Source organism: Geospiza fortis, unplaced genomic scaffold (genome assembly GCF_000277835.1).
Source record: "Geospiza fortis unplaced genomic scaffold, GeoFor_1.0 scaffold281, whole genome shotgun sequence".
Classification (NCBI taxonomy): Eukaryota; Metazoa; Chordata; class Aves; order Passeriformes; family Thraupidae; genus Geospiza; species Geospiza fortis.
Window position 1 is genome coordinate 2064917 of NW_005054340.1, and position 16215 is coordinate 2081131.

General features: G+C 39.5%; 1 protein-coding gene across 1 annotated transcript in view; it reads left to right on the forward strand.

Annotated features, from left to right (window-relative positions):
- TRIO (trio Rho guanine nucleotide exchange factor) overlaps window positions 1-16215 on the forward strand; it is a 176701-nt gene that overhangs the window by 39592 nt on the left and 120894 nt on the right. The window contains 3 exon segments of the mRNA XM_031058260.1: window positions 4237-4428; window positions 13924-14093; window positions 15013-15187. Of these exon segments, the coding sequence (XP_030914120.1) occupies window positions 4237-4428; window positions 13924-14093; window positions 15013-15187 (537 nt within the window).

Here is a 16215-nt window from a genome sequence, read left to right on the forward strand (position 1 = left end):
CTCTGCAGTCCTTGTTAAAGCATCAGTAACTTTTGGCTGACTCATTTTCTGCCTACATTTCTAGTTGGTCCAGGTCTTTGTTATGTTTTTTATTTTGTGCTTTTTTGTTGTTGTTTTTGTTGTTGCTCTTTCTGTTGTGATTTTGGTTTTGTTTGTTTTTAAAAGGACTCTGGGCACTATTAGGGGTTTTTGGTCAGTTCCAGCCAGAAGTTGAAAGTAGTGTTAAAGTGTCACTGGCATGGCAATATTCTGGCAGCTCCAGGGAGCCAGCAGTTATGCAGACATGTTTCTGGTCAAAGGCTAACTCCTGATTTTGAGGGGAGTGAAAATTATTTTTTCTTTTTTCTTCCTTTCTGCTTCTTCCCACGTTCTGTTTTTAACGTGAATGAGGTGCTATTTCCTCAACAGCATTCAAAGAGATGTTAAATAAGCTGTGTGTCAAATAAAATAGACGTTCCAGTCAATAGGCTATTGTCTCAAAAATTAGTCACTTCTAAATTCATGTGAAATGAAGGTTTGTTTTTCTTTATTTTACACTTTTTATTACCACTACAAAAGCTAGGTAGTCAAAACTCAGCTAATAATCCTCCTTAAATTCTGATTACAAATTAATTCTACACATACATATTTTGACTTGCGCCCACTATTGTAAAATTGTTTCTTTTCATGTGAAGCCTGTCCAGTTCAATTTCTACTTACCGATCTTTTTCTTTCTTTTTTGACCCTCTCTCCATGTTCATCTTAGTGTCCATAAGACCATTCAGTTAAAGTGTCAAGTGTCCAAATTTTGACATAATTGAGTCACTTATTAGCATGAATTTTCAGCTTACAAGCACTAGATACAGGTCAATATTGTAGTTTCCTTTTCTGTGCATTTTTATCTGAAATTGTAAATCAGCTTTTTGTGTTTCAAATATGATCTCTGTCCACTATTTCACAGTAGTCTATGCTCAAAAACCACAAAAGGTGTATGGCAACAATTAATTAGTGGGTTTTCCACAGGTAAGTCTTTTTGGTGCAAGAGATGCACAAGAAAGATTATTGCAGACCTTGTCTGAATACACCTTTCATTTCCCTACCAACACCTGTTCCCACCCCCTTTAAGGTTATAAAAATGGGTTATGAATTTGGACTGGTTCTGAACTTTACCCATGAAATGGTTGCAGTACATCAAATTAAAGGTCCATGTCTTACACTAGCTTGTGGCTATCACCAGATGCATAAAGAAAAGGGACTGTATGCTTAAAAAGTTACCTTTACCCTCCCAGTTATCTGAGCCTGTTTGATGTTGGAACTGAAGGATGCATCTGAACCAGTCACTGATGGACTTTTCTTTCTTTAATTAGGCTACTTTTGGAACCCCTTTATGATCTTGGAATGGATGCCAGACCCTGTGGCAATGAGTTATGCAATTTAATTGCTCCTTAGATGAAAAGTACTTTGCTTTTTCATTTTAAGTATTGTCTGATGCTTAAATGTGATAGTGTCCACTGTACTTAATGAATCATCTATCTTATTTTCTATACCTTTAATGATTTGTATACCTCTGCTGGTCTCCAGCCATCCATGTGTCGCTCTTCCCTTTCCAGACCACAGTAAACTCCAGATTGTTTGAAGTGCCGTCCATATCTCACTTAGTTCTGTTTTTGTATTTATTGTCAGTAGTAGTCATTTCTGCACTAGTGTCTGAAATTTAATCTTTGGGTTTTCTTTGATGTGTCACATCATATGCTTTCTAAAAATATGGTGTTTGTTCTTTGTGAAGAATATTGAGAAAACATTATTTAATAGAAAGATGGGGGAAATGATGGAATTTGTAGTTGGGGAAGGTGGTAAATTCCATTATGGAGAATTTTTCATCATTTTGGAGAAGAATGCCTATTAAAGACTTGCACCTTGGAGCACAGAAGGATGGACTACAGGTTGTCTTGAAGTTCTTACAGAGCTTCTTCTCCCCTGGGATCTGGGGAGAGTGTGCTAGTGAAGAGATCCTGAGGAAGTTTGTCACCCTGAAGGCTCCTTTCCTTTTCTTCAATTTAGGAAATTGGCATAAGCATTAAGGGAGAACTCTTTTTGCCTAACTTTCAACTGGAGGCTGCTCCTTGGGACAAGTATTTTCAAAATTTTTCCATTACTGCATTTTCCCCTCCGAGCATTGTTTAGAAGTGAGCAGAGAGCTGGGAGAGGCAGTAGGTAGTACTGAACACCTAGTTGATGTGATTTCTATCGAAAGAGCAGTTTAGATTATACTCCAGCTCTACTTGGAAGTGAAATTTGAGCACCAAGGCATGTGCCTGCTGCTAGGTTTGAGAATTGCAACCCCTTTTGAAGCAGCATGCAGGCTGTGATCTTTTCTAAATACAAGCAGCTCACCATCCCCTTTACAGAAAGAGAAGTCAGATGTGCCTGGGCCTGTGTAATGTGGAAGATACTCCTGGAATTCGTAAACAATGCTTCACATGTGAGATAAAGTTTTCATTAAAATGGGAAACTTCTGTTTCAGCCATCTGCAGCTGGGTGTGGTGCTCTGGACTGATGAAGTAGTTGTTGTTTGAGGAGTGCCTTGAGGCTCTCTGGCCTTGCCCCCGAACACATGTGAGCTGCAGCCACGGAAGGCAGAACACCCAAGCACAGCTCAGAGTGTGTTCAGGGCCAGCGTGGCCTGAGACAGTGCTCTGGGGCATGGAGCAGCCTGCTCCCCACTGAATAGGATAAGCTCGTGTTTGTCTCTGCAGGCTTTCCCAGGGAAACCAAGAAGGAGTTCTCTATCTCTCCGTGCAACTAAAAAGCTGAAAGTTAAGGAAGGGCTGAGAGTTACATAGTCAAAGTCAAGGAACAGCGTGGATTTAATTCCTTGCATAAATAGATCATAATAAATTAAGTGGGAGCTCCCCCCAAATATGTGAAAGCTTCACTGAGTCATGTAATCTGTCCTGGGCTTGTCCGGTAATTTTCCTTGATACCCTGGGGGAGAGCTCTTATTTCCTGCCCTTTAGTTCAGTTTTAGGGCTGGACTTGGATTTAATTTTTGTGGATATTATAATGTTAATTAGAGGTGTGATACTATATTTATGGCAAAGAAAAGCACGTTTGCATAGACTTAATTTCTCTTAGCAAGGATTGTTTTTACCTGATGTAATTGAGGTTGGGAGAATATGGAAGGGCAGAAAGGAGAAGGAAAGGGTGTTGTTTATATTGTCAGGAATGCTTTCTTCTTTTTTCAGTCTGTAGTGCAAACCTATCAGAAGACTTAATGGTGTGACATCAGCAAAGCTTCTGTAGTCTAGACTTGGCTTCAGTTTTTTTTTCTTCAGTGGTTAACATCCTTTTAACCTTCTTTGATGAGAGAATTGAGAACCATTCTAAAACATGAGAACCCAAGATTTGGCTCAAAAAGAGCACCCAAAGTATAACAAAAGTTTGGACTCAATAACAAGAAAGATACTGAGGCAGGCTGCAAATGCAGAGCTTTAAGAGTTGTTAAACACCTGTCTCTTCTCTGCACCATGGGACTCCTAGCTCATCAGAGACCAGACTTCTTCTGTTGTTTTCTGCTTAGTCTCAAGTCTCTTATAGGCCTTCTGATCTGCATTTGTTAATCCTAGGATGTATTGGGACACTATTCCACTAGGACACTTGGCCATAGCTCACTTCTAAATCTTCCTATGCTGCTGCTTTTTCACAAATCATGATACACTTGATGCATGAATTTTGGATGCCTGACTTCTTTAAGGATGGAGAGAAATGTTCTCTTTCTGTGCTTGGTCACTTTCCACCTTCCTGCTGGATGTGTGGACTTGATGTTAAGTGTCTCTACCAGGAGTTCGAATTTCTTCAGCTCTAGTAGTGCACATTTGAAAAGTCTTCTGTCCTTGACTGTAGTGATTTTTCCAGAATTGAAGTAGGGCAGTTGGCATGTAGTGGATTAGGCATTTAGGCTGATCTTTATTCTAGATGTGTATATAAAATACTAATTCCAAGTTTTGTGTTGAGGAGACATTTGAATAGATATAAATAAGGAGCTGAGGAATATATTCACAGTTTAGTGGAAAATTATATAGAAATGTAACAAAATCTTTAGTAAGATTATATTGTGCTGCCTTTAAGAAAAGAAGAAAGACAGGTACATTCCAAGAGCTTTTTTGTAATTTTGTTTTTATTAGTGGAGTGGCTTTAAAATGCACTGACTGACTTTTCTTTCATTTAATCCTGTGAAACTAACTTATTTCTCTCCAGAACACATATACGAATGCAGATAAGCTCCTAGAAGCAGCAGAGCAGCTTGCTCAGACTGGGGAGTGTGACCCAGAGGAAATTTATCAAGCTGCCCATCAGCTCGAAGACCGGATACAGGATTTCGTCAGGCGAGTGGAGCAGCGCAAGATCCTGCTGGACATGTCTGTGTCCTTTCACACTCACGTTAAAGAGGTAAAACTTCCACTAATTGTGATGATAACTTCAAGTCCTAAACCCAGTATTATCCAGTGTTGCTTTCATTGTTAGAACTTTGCCATAGGATACCATGAAAACCTCTGTTGTATGATGAGTTTTGGTTTGTAATTCACTGGGGACTGTGGGCTGGGGTAGCGTGTGGTTCTGCTTAAGTATTTTTAAAATTTGATTTTATTTTGATTTTTTACTTTCAGAAGCAGCTTTTACCTCCTTCATTGCACAAGTACACATGCTTGTCAGTCACAGGGAAGGGAGAAGGGTTTTATCAGGGAACTGGTACAGCTAAAAGTCAGCATTGTGGAGGGAGATACTGTGCGCTTTTGGTTTTTTTATCCAACCAGCTCTCCTGTTGTCTGACTTACCAGACCCATGATTGGACAGACATGGTTCAGGAGGCCAAAACGTGTGGCAGAAGTACAAGGCTACTTGAGGCAACCTTGTTGCCCAGAGAGACTTTTATTTCTCTGTTTTGCACACACATTTTTATCTGGTATATTGACAGTTCTTTGCAACCCAAAGATCTTATCTGATAATGACTATGATTTGCCTCATGTTTGCAATTTTTAGTTTTCTTCCAAGGCCACCAGGAAAAAGAAGGTTCTGCCACACTAATTTTCAGTTAGATGAGCTTTTTTGCTCCAATTCAAAACACAGAACGTGAATTTATAAACTCATGGGAGAAGGTAGAACAGGCTTCAGCAAGGTGTTTTGGTTTTTGACAATCTTAGGTTACTTGGTTTCTGTTTTGAGCTCATGTTAAATCTCCTCACTCTTCAAGCTCAGTGAAAATATGAAAAGCTTCTGGATCACAGCATGTTCCAGTGTGCCTTCCTTCCTCACATTGTACATTGTGAAATGGTCTGTTCAGTGGCAAAGTATAGTATTCAAAGTAGCTTCTTCAGCAAAACCTCCTAGAGGATAAGAGTGGGAGTTTTTTGTAAGTGAAACATCTGCTTTGCACTTGAAACAAAAGCACAAGGCCATTGGTCTTTGAAGGAGGTCAGGACTGAATTACTTTTTAGCTTTAGACATGAGTACATAGCTCCCCCATCAGTTTTCTGCTGGATGGTTCCTTGCCAATGCTCTCACACGACACTGCTTGTTCAAACAAAATATAAATGCTGTTTCATAAACTGTTTTTAGGGGGCAGCTTTTTTGTTTCACTTTCTCAAGCAAATAGTACTGCTCCTTATATGTTATGAAGTACAGGAACAGTCAGCTGCTGAAATGTGTTCTTTTTTTTCATATATATTTCTTCATTACCTATTTCTCTTAGCATTAAAAACAACAGCTGGAATGGTGTTTAAATAAAATACAGTTGGTTGTAGTGGTGAAAGACCAAGAGTGTAAAAGGATTTGCTTTCAAAAATGAAAAAAATCCTGAAAGGCAGACTGATATGTGAGTCACTGTTGAATAATTCTGGGAGGCTGATCCAGATGTGCTGGCACATTGCCACTGCTCCCCTAGATAATAATGTTTTATTGAAAAGAAAAAAAATAGATATTCTGTATTTTGATTTGTTTCTTTGGGAAAAAGGCTATTATTTTGAGTCTGTAAGCACACACAGCTGTTACTATGAAAGCCTGTTTGCAGTCCAGACTTTAGGGGGAAAGTACTATAGTGGCTGATGTTGATTTTTTTTTTTTTTTGGTTTTGTGATATGAATGACCTTTATACCTAGCAATGGAAAGAAAAATTTTAATAGTACCTATTTGTGAAGGCTGTATTTTTATATGTTTGCAATCTACTTAAAAATACAGATGAGGGAGTGAGGCGGTTGGTTCATACTTAGTAGACTAGTCCTTGGTTCAGGTGCAAAGAAAGAGCAAGCTCAAAGCTCTCCTGTGCTTTCTGTATTCTGATCTATTTTCAAGAGCATGTTGTTTGTTATCAAACATGCGTATGGAGTGGTGAGAAGGCATCACAAAGCAGATAGAAGATAAAAATGCCCTAACCTGAAAGCCATCCGTGCTTATTGGCAGGAGAATTGTGTTCCTCCTGCAGGATGTGGGAAGTCACTGAATAAATTAGTGCATACCTGTAAGCAGCACAACCATTTCGCTGCATTGTGAAGGAATTAATGTGCACTCGTAGCTAGTGAAGAGAGGAGTTCTAGCAGTAGGGTAATAGGTTAGTTGTTGAACCAGAAGGAGATGCGTTAGTTGTTAAATAAAAAAATACCTTAAAAAGAGCACCAAAAAGCCCAACCACCAACCAGTCAACCCCCAAAACACAAAAAAGCCCAAACAAAGCAAAACACCACCAATGTGTTTTGCCCTTGAAATACTCAGGGTAAATTCTGTCTCTAGTATCTTTTTTTCATATTTTTCTGGTAAAAAACATAGACATGAAGAGGTAAATTTCTGTTTGTGTGTGACAGTTTGGAGGGAGCTGCAGAGCTTAGAAAAGCTGTTTGTCTGAGTTGTTGGCTATTTGAGACTTTGAAATCTGGCTCTAGTATCCTTCCAATCCCTTGATTTCTTTGAAGTAAGCTGTTTCAGTATGTTTTATTCTTTTCCCCCAGAAATACTTCACATTGAATGAATGCTTCTCATTTGGATGAGAGTATTCCATTACCACTTCTCCCCTGTAGATTTACATAACCTTTATACCTGATGCAGAATTTGCTTGCAATTTTTCTCCTCTTCTCTAGGAAGCAGCAACCCTTCAGTGACTGCCCAGTACTCCCACTCTGTTCATGCTGAGTAAATCAGCACAGTTTCTGCTTTAACAGTGTGTTTGCCACAAAAAGCTCTTCCTGAAAGTAACAGATTTTTGCTGTCCGTATGCACAGAGCAGCTGTGTGCTATGTGTGCAGCAGCCTGTTGTGATGCGCATGGAAAATATTGTCTGTCTTTAGCCTTTCCAGAAGTTTTGTAGTGAGGTAGTTACAAGCTGGTAGAGCTCCCTGTGGCTTACAAATATCAAAATCCCACTATATAAGTTCTCAGACTCCTCACAGACTAATTTCAACAGACAACATTTTTCACTGGGGAGAAAAAGGAGCTATTCAGAAATGACAGAAGTACAGTGTTATGTAATGGTATCACTCATTTTGCTTAGTGGTGATCTAAGAAAATCAGTTGCTTGCTATTTGTAAATTGTGATCACATGCTGCTATCTTATTACTAGTTTTAAAATTGTAAGGTTGTGAATATTGATTTTTGGCTCCCGTGCATGCAGTGAGAAATTTCAGTCTATAAGCCAGACTCTTCAGTGAAGTGATATACTGAAGTTAAGCTGTGCACCGACAAGCTTTAAAAGTGTTTGGGATCATAAATATCCCTGTCAGGATCTTTGCATTGGAAGTACTATGTCTTGACAGATTCCTGAGGCTTGAGGGATGAGTGTGATACAACTAAACACCTGAAACAGACCATTGCAAGACAGTGGAACCTTTATGGCTTTTGTGCCTTTGGGCATTTTATAAGATGGCAAGGGATGAGGTGAGAAAAAAATTGCAGAGGTAAAAGATAACACTTAAAGATAGCAGTAACAAATAAGCAGTTACCATAAAAGGTTGTGTGCAGAACACAGAAGCAGGAGTCTCAATAGTCTCTGCTGTGAAGTGTGTCACAGACTAGAGAAGAACAGCATTTTGGTGTGAGTTCAAATTCTTCCATACACAGACGTACACATGTGCACACACGCTCTCTCCAAAATGGCTCCCTCAGCATCTGTGAGTGGGAAGACTGAAATCCTGTCCAAGCCAGGTGTTTGTTGTAGTGCCAAAGTAGAGCAACAGATATTTTCCTAGCTGGAGTCAAGTGTGGGAATGCAGATCAGGCTGACTGTATGTGGAAGAGAATGATCTCTTAAGAGCCTGTTGTTTTTTTGCATATAACCTTTTGTGTGTATTCTGACAAGTTGATTATAAAATAGCTCAGAGCACTTTTTATGTGAACACAGTATGCTTAGTGGTGTTACTAGAAGACATGAGTCTACTTTTTTCATCTTACTCAAACTAAACTTTGCTCCAGAATAGACTGGGGTTGAAACAAGAAGAAGGGAAGTGGAATTGGCTAGGTTTGCAGATACAAAGCCATCATTACCAAAATAATGAAATAGTGGTCTATGCAGGCTTTGGAAGGAAGGTGGCATCCTTTTGAGGGTGCCAGTGCAAGGGAAGGCAGAGGGAGGTCTGGCTCTGGCCACAGTGCTGCCCATTCATTCACATCTATCTATGAGGCATGTGCCTTTGATTCAGAAAAGCTTATTGATAATAGTCTTGCTTTGTCTCACAACTCACTGCTGGAAATACACTTTGCCCTGCATTGCCCAATATGGGAGGGTGCCCATAGCACAGCCTTGCATTAATTTTGTCTTGAGGTAGACCCTGAGATGACAGCCCTGCTCCTTTGGTTGCATGTCCCTCCTGGTATTTGATCTTTCTGTGTTGGTGGTCTACAGGTTAAATTTGGATGTCACAAAAAAGGCTGCTTACTCCTCTGCAGGCTGTTTTCAGCAGCAGAGCATCTCTTGGATGCCCCCATCTAAGTGTAAAGGCTTTATCTATTTGGCTCATGCATCTCTAATACTTTTACTGTGTCATTATAGCACAGCAGTGATCAATGTAACGGGTCTGGTAAAAGATATGAAGTGCATTCTAGTCAGTATTTTGATATGCTGCTCATCTTGTGAGAGTTGTGGAGGACACTGTTTCTCATTTCTGATTTAAAATTCTCAGTGGCTGCACACTCAAATGTGTAGTGGCTTACTGCTGGTAGGACAGGAATTCAGTTTGCCAGCACAGCTTTTCTTCTCTCTTGAGTTTTTTAATACTGGTAGCTTCTTTGCTTGGAAAAAGGATGAAATGTAAGTCCCAGTGTTACTGAAATAGCACAGGGTGCTTGACAAAAGTAAGGCAGAAGTAGGCCTTGATGCTCTATTAAGCTATGTATAGACATTTTTCTCTTGTTCAGTTAAGAAATAGGGCAAATGTTAACAGGGTAGTAGTAGTTGATATAATTTTATGAACATGTGGGAAACTTGGTTTTGCTGCAAGGATGAATTTATTCTGAATCAGAAATTAATTCCTTTATAACTATAGGATAGATAGGGGTGTTCGACGCTTTTAAAGATAATTATATCTAATGAAAAAAAATGCAGGCATTTAACATCTTAAATGCCACTGAAAGGCCCTAAAGGCCCTGGAAGACAAACCCCCATGGTGTTTAACATCTTAAGGTTTTTGTTTTTAAAAAGACACATTTTTTGTGCACTGCATATCCTCCAAGCCAAAGCTTTCAGGCAGACATACACACACTAGCCCCTTCCTATGCCCAGACATACTTGTTAGGGAGCACCATTGCAACATTTGGCCCTGTACAAATAATAGGTCCTTCAGCAACCGCCTGTGGTAATGCACATACTGCAGCACTGTGCTGGGGGACAGGGGCAGAAAGAGGAATTTGCAGTTTTTACATGCAGAAACTGCGTGCCTTTCTTTGCCTGAGCCTGCTGAAAAGGCAGACTGCATATCCAAAAACCAGTGTTATAAAAATGAAAAAATAACTTGTGAAAGAGCATGATGGATATTTTACCCTAATAAATAACTCTGTGCTCTTGGGTGAAGCATTTACTCAAAAACAATTGTTCTCTGTTTATATTCCGCAGAATACAGTAGGGTCTAATTTAACTGCAGTCTTTCAGGAGATTGCAGAGATGGGACTTAAATGGATAGAGGCCCATGATGGAAACACTGAAACTTCCAGGATGTTGTAGACAATTGAAATAATACCATCTCAGTGACTAATGGCATGCTCCCAAGAACTTAGGAAAGAGGTACTACAGGATGCAGGCTCACTCAAGCAGATGTTTCTTAGTCTGTGCTATATTTAGATCAAGAAAAAAAATCTGCTGAGTGAAACATTTGCCTGTCAGGGATTCAGAATTTTATTTCCCTCTCTAATTTTAATTCTGATAAGATGCAAAGAGCAGATGAAAAGAGAAGAACCTCCTTCTGTGTCTGGATTGAGTTTTGTATGCAGTTTTTCTCACCGTATGTTAGAGCTGTCTTGCCGCTGGATAAAGTTCTTACTGAGATCAGAGGATTTGATGGTTTGTTTAGGGATCTTCATGCTACTTCTTTTACAAAGAACAGAAAAAAACATGACTGGAAGTTGCTCAAAAGTTCACACTGAGAGAAAGTTAATAGTTTTTTAAAGATGAGTTTGTGGTTTTTTCCCCACTGGATTTTTGTTGCCAAGCTCTCTTTTATGGAATAATGTGTTACTTCAGAAAGTCATTGCACTGTAAAATCTGTAATTCTGCACTGCTGAACATGTATGGGTAAGCTCTAGTCTCTGTTCACCCCCTGCTGTAAACTGTTTGCTTTCTTTTTGCTTTGCTGTGCAACCTTGTACAGTTTTCAACCTTAATTTTGTATCTGAAAACAAGGTAATTTATGTAATTTCCAGGGTTCATTCTGGTTTGAAAGCTGCAGAGAAGCCAGCTGGCTACTGCCACCCATTAAGAATTAAGCTTCTCTCAGTACACTGCGTGAATTTCTATCCAGCTTTAGTAACCTGACAGTTTTATTCATCTGTGGTGGCTTTATCATAACTTTTGTTTATAAACACATAGATCATTTTGAGGGAAAGATTTTTGTGAAGAAACTTGGTGCATAAATGTAAAACGTTTATTTGGCAATGTATTAGAGTAACTTCTGCTATGGAATTGTCACAGAGCTGTTTAGTCACTTCAATGGCTTAACTTGTTCCACTTTCAACAGCATATGAATCACAGCCAGGCAAGTAATGCATACTAATTACTCTCCTTCTCTTTCTGCACTTTTCATAAAATGTTTTTGCTTCCCAAGCAGTGCACAATGCAGCTCATGGGCTAGGCAAACACAACTCATTTTTGAGCCCTTTGGTACCTTGGGGCCAGATACACATTTACAGTGATGCCATGCTGACCAGGCACTAAGCCAGTCAGTGTCACACTTGGTTGTGCTGGTGCCCATGTCCTTCTGCTTGAGTCAGGTAGTGTTGCCTTGAGCTGGCTGTGCAGAGGGAAAAGTCTGCATGCCCTCTGTTGGCTTGGTCTCCAGCATCCAGGATGAGCTCTGAGGGAATTATTCACATGCACAGTACCTCACTGGTCCAGCGCTTGTAGGTTTTGTTGCTTCTGCCAGATCCCCATCCAGTTATAGAAGTGGCTGAAGTGTACATGAAAAATAAGAAATGAAGAGGTGAGGTGTGTTCCTTGTAGAGGTCGGACACAGCTCAGCTGCAGAAGGCATGTTGTTGAAAATTGAAGCGGCTCTCAGACCTGTCTTGAGCTGCAGTACAGATACTTCTAAGGGACCCAGGGGGCAAACTTGATACAGTCTGAGAAACTCAAAATTATTTAATCCCTGTTTCTCTGTAGTAAATATCTGTGTAAGTTTGGCCTTTTGTAGGCAGCACAGTAAGCATGGAGTGTATGTAAGCATGTAGAGCCAGCAGTGTCTTCCAGCCAGCAGCAAGCACATTGCTTGCAGCACAGCTGTGTTGCTCTCAAATGTCTGTATCTGCACAGTTGCAAGCTGTACTTTACAGCTCATTTGGAAGGTCTCTGACTCGATGCCCTATATTTATGTCTCAGGCATAAACTTCACAATCTAAGAGAGGAATAAATGCATGTCCTCTGGGCATTGAGTAAAATTTTCAGGCAGTATTTTTCGGCTTCTTGCTCTTAAGTTTCATTCATTTCCCAGTTAAAGTTGCATTCCAAAGTACACATTTGGAAAAAAAAATTGGATGCTGCATTGGGTTATGCTGGAATGAATGTTGACGAGTGCTTCTGACCCACTTGTAAAGTTCTATTGATTTCTGGTCCTTTTAATAAGAAAGACTGCTGTGCTGTGGTGTTCACAACTGTGGAGCTGCATTCAGGTTTGTGACAAGCATTATCTTTGAAGCATATGAGTAGTCAGAATAACAGTGTGTATGAACACACAGTGCTGGTTTGGGGAGGAGAGGGTAGTAGATTCACAGAAAAGAGTCTGGTTAAATCACTTTAGTTGATCCCAGTTGTGAAAACTTAGCCTATAGCTTGGTTTACTCAAAACCTACAGGAGGCATATAAAGCTATGAGGTGCCAAAACTGGCATCTGATTTTAAAACAAAGTTTCAAAGGAGCTAATTAATCAAGACCTGGAATAGTTCACTGAGTTTTCTATTTTAATGTATTAGTTAGGAAACCTTTATGATCAAAACATACATATCCGAACAACAGCATGAAGTGGCTATTTCTCTAGAAAATGTTTAGCGAAGAAATAAAGAAAACATTCAAGTTTCTTTCTTTTGAATTTAAGCCAGTTTTGATTGCTTAGTTATGTATTTTAACAATGTTAACCTTTTAATTAGGTTCAAATGTCTCTAAAATTTTCAAAGGCAGAGATTAAAATGTTGTCAAAAGACCTTAATAATTTTGATCGGATCAGAGTTACTCTTTTGGGATAAAAAACTCTTGTTCTTGGAATAGCAGCATTCGGGATGGGATGGTAAAATAGACAGGAGGGACCGGGTTTGAATGCTTCCTGTAAGAGCAGCTGTTCCAGTCTGATGTTGCTGCTCATGGGAGTGTTGCAGGACACTGCCGTGCTCCTGCTGCTTTTTTTCAGTTCCACAATAGATGGCTAATGGTTTGCTGATGAGTGACTTTTATAAAGAGCCTAGGATGCAATAGTTTCCATCATGATATTGTGGAAAAGAACACTGTAGGGTTCTTCACATGACCAGCAGTGATACCTGTCCAGCAAATACCTAGGGATTTTTGTGTAAGCCATGGTGCATGGGCATTTTTGAGCAGGGATATGTGCACATGGGAAGCAGGGAGGAAGAATGTAGAATTAACTGATAGAATTGCTTATGAGGATTTTTGTTGTAATAGTGTGAAACTGAAGTCAGGCGGGCAAACACCATCGCGATAGAACAATAACTTCTCACATCTGATTTGTCTCTGTATTTTGTTTTCTGAAATGCCCTTTCTTTTTCCTTTTTTTGAACGCCACTGAAAAGTGTTATGTTGTCTGTGTGCAGTGTCAGCCTAGCAGTGCAAATTTGATGGTGGCTACAATACATCTCCCTTCCTTCCTTCCTTCCTTCCTCCCTTCTCTCGGAGAGTGTTACCATAGCATTTCTCTCCCAGGGACTCTCGCGCAGAGCTGCAGATGGGATTCTCACTGTGAACTCTGTGCTGCTCAGTCGGATACGCTCAGTTCTGTAGAAGCAAAATGGGGAAGAAAGGGTGACTTAGCAACACGGATAAAGCTTTCCTGGTATTTCCAAGAAGCAAAAACCTTTTTTGAAACAAAGGCTTGTCTTCATTAATATGAGGATGGGATTTTTCTATGAAGAAAAACAAATCCTCTTTCTTCCTGCCACCTCAGTCTGTTTTCTCTTGTCCATGGAGATGCATTCAGAATAGTTGACTGCCTGATCCTTGGGCTTACGTTTCTTGCTTTTTCCCCTTTCCCTTAGCTATGGACGTGGCTTGAAGAGCTGCAGAAAGAACTTCTTGATGATGTCTATGCTGAGTCTGTGGAGGCTGTCCAAGACCTGATTAAACGTTTTGGTCAACAGCAACAGACCACTCTGCAGGTTACAGTCAATGTCATAAAAGAAGGTGAAGATCTCATCCAGCAACTAAGGTAAGACAAATTTTTATTTAAATCTCTCCTGGTGTTTATCTGATGTTCTGTGAGGTTCTTTCTATTTTGAGGGTAGAGATGATGAGTGCAAGATATGACCTATAAATAAAACTTGTAAATATTAGGACTACAGGGATCTCTCATGATGTGCTGATGGTCTCTAAACCTCTGTTTACAGGAAGCTCAGCTTATAAACACTGCTGCCACAAGAAGGAGATTTTGTTGACATAAGCTACCTTTTTGATAGAAGCAGTTATGTGTTTTTGTAGTCTTGACATGCGGGGCTCCACTGCATTTTGAGTTCTGAGCAGCAGCCTTTTTATAAAGAGACACTTGAATTTATTTTGCATACTGACAAGTAACTTCATTGTAGTAAAAGCCAAGTTTGTGGTCCATTTCATTCCAAAATGAACTGAATAAATAAATTTGGTTCCCAGCTGCTCTAGTACATGTCTCCTTTCCTACAGGAGATTAACAAATCTGAATTTGCAGGTTTTATACTCAGGTAAAAGATTAAATAATTTTTTTTTAATGAACTAATTTTGATTTTCTTTCCTTGCCAGGAAGATTCAGGAAAGTAAATAGTTATCATATGCTACTTCCTTTTCACAGTGGCAGCATTTGTCTCTGGTTTTAAATTTTATCCTTCCTGTAAATAGAATGTCTTTACATGTTGAATTGGGCAAAAAATGAAGGTAATTCATTTCCTAATGTTTTTTTTTTTGAATACTAGAACACAGTTTGACTTTTTATTTACAGAGATGTACAGACTTAACTTTCATGCAATATGGTTTGCAACAACTTCATCTGAAGCTGGCTTATATCTTGTGGTCATATATATAGTGTCAAAATTGTATTGGTTTTTTTTTTTCAATAATGCTCTTTTTCCTTCCCCCTTCTCTCTCTCTGCTTTCAATAGGGATTCTGCCATTTCTAGTAACAAGACCCCCCATAACAGCTCGATCAACCATATAGAGACTGTCCTGCAGCAGCTGGATGAGGCCCAGTCTCAGATGGAGGAGCTTTTCCAAGAACGCAAGATCAAACTGGAGCTGTTTCTGCAGCTCCGCATATTTGAAAGAGATGCAATAGATGTGAGTGTTTGCTCTCAGACTTCACTGCACACATTTCTCCTCTCGTCTAGGAATGTTTATGCTGAGATTGTGTAGTTGCATTGGCATGTGGATCAAATGGCTGATAGACTTAATTCTTACCTGAACTGAGGCTTTTGTCCTGTGTGTGAAAGTGTCAGAAGAGCTCAGTGCTCAGCAGAGCTGAGCTTTTTGATTGATCTTGGTGCATCTTTAAGCAAATGTTAGGTAAAATCATAATGAATCAGTCACTTCATCCGCTAAGGTTAGCTTGAGTATCAAACTACCTTGATATAACTAGTATGCCTGCAGTTAATATGAACAGAACTTGCAAGATGGTTTTGTACAAACCCTCTAAACTGATGCTTTGTAGTAACAACCCTCTTCTCTTCCTTTACCAAATCAGCAGTTTTCAGTTGGCAGCTGCAAGTGGTATTTGAAATTCTATCTTAATCACTGAGAATGTTCTATGGGCTGTCATTTTTTAAAAATAAGATTCTTTTCCACCTTCAAAAATAATTCAATAGCAGTTGTAGTGCTTCACCCCTGCAAAACTTTGAAGAGGAATTACAGCTTATCAGTTGAAAAGTTTCTGTTTGTGTGCAGGAGCATGTACACAAACAGACATGAAACTCCACAGGGAACTTAAGTAAGCAGAGTTGCTAAGCTAAAAAAAAACCAAAACTTCAGCTAAGTTCATATGACTTCATAAAATTACTTGTGCTGTACACAATGACTGAAACAAGTTGGTGCCTTATAAGGTTCAGGGTTATTCATTGGTAAATGATCTTGTTTGAGTGTATAACGACTTAGCTCAAAAATTCTGAAAACCAGGAGTTAAATGATAAGTTTGTCCCTTTGCTTGTGTGTAGTAAAAGCTGCCACTGTTGGTTATGAATGTCAAGGTAAAAAGGCAGTCAGCAGAAAGCTTCTCAGGTTTTTAGTGATAGCATCCTGGGTTTTTAGTGTTTTGGTTTGGGTGTTTCTTCCCCTTCTGAAAATCAGGATTTGATGTCATGGCTGAAGTCTGG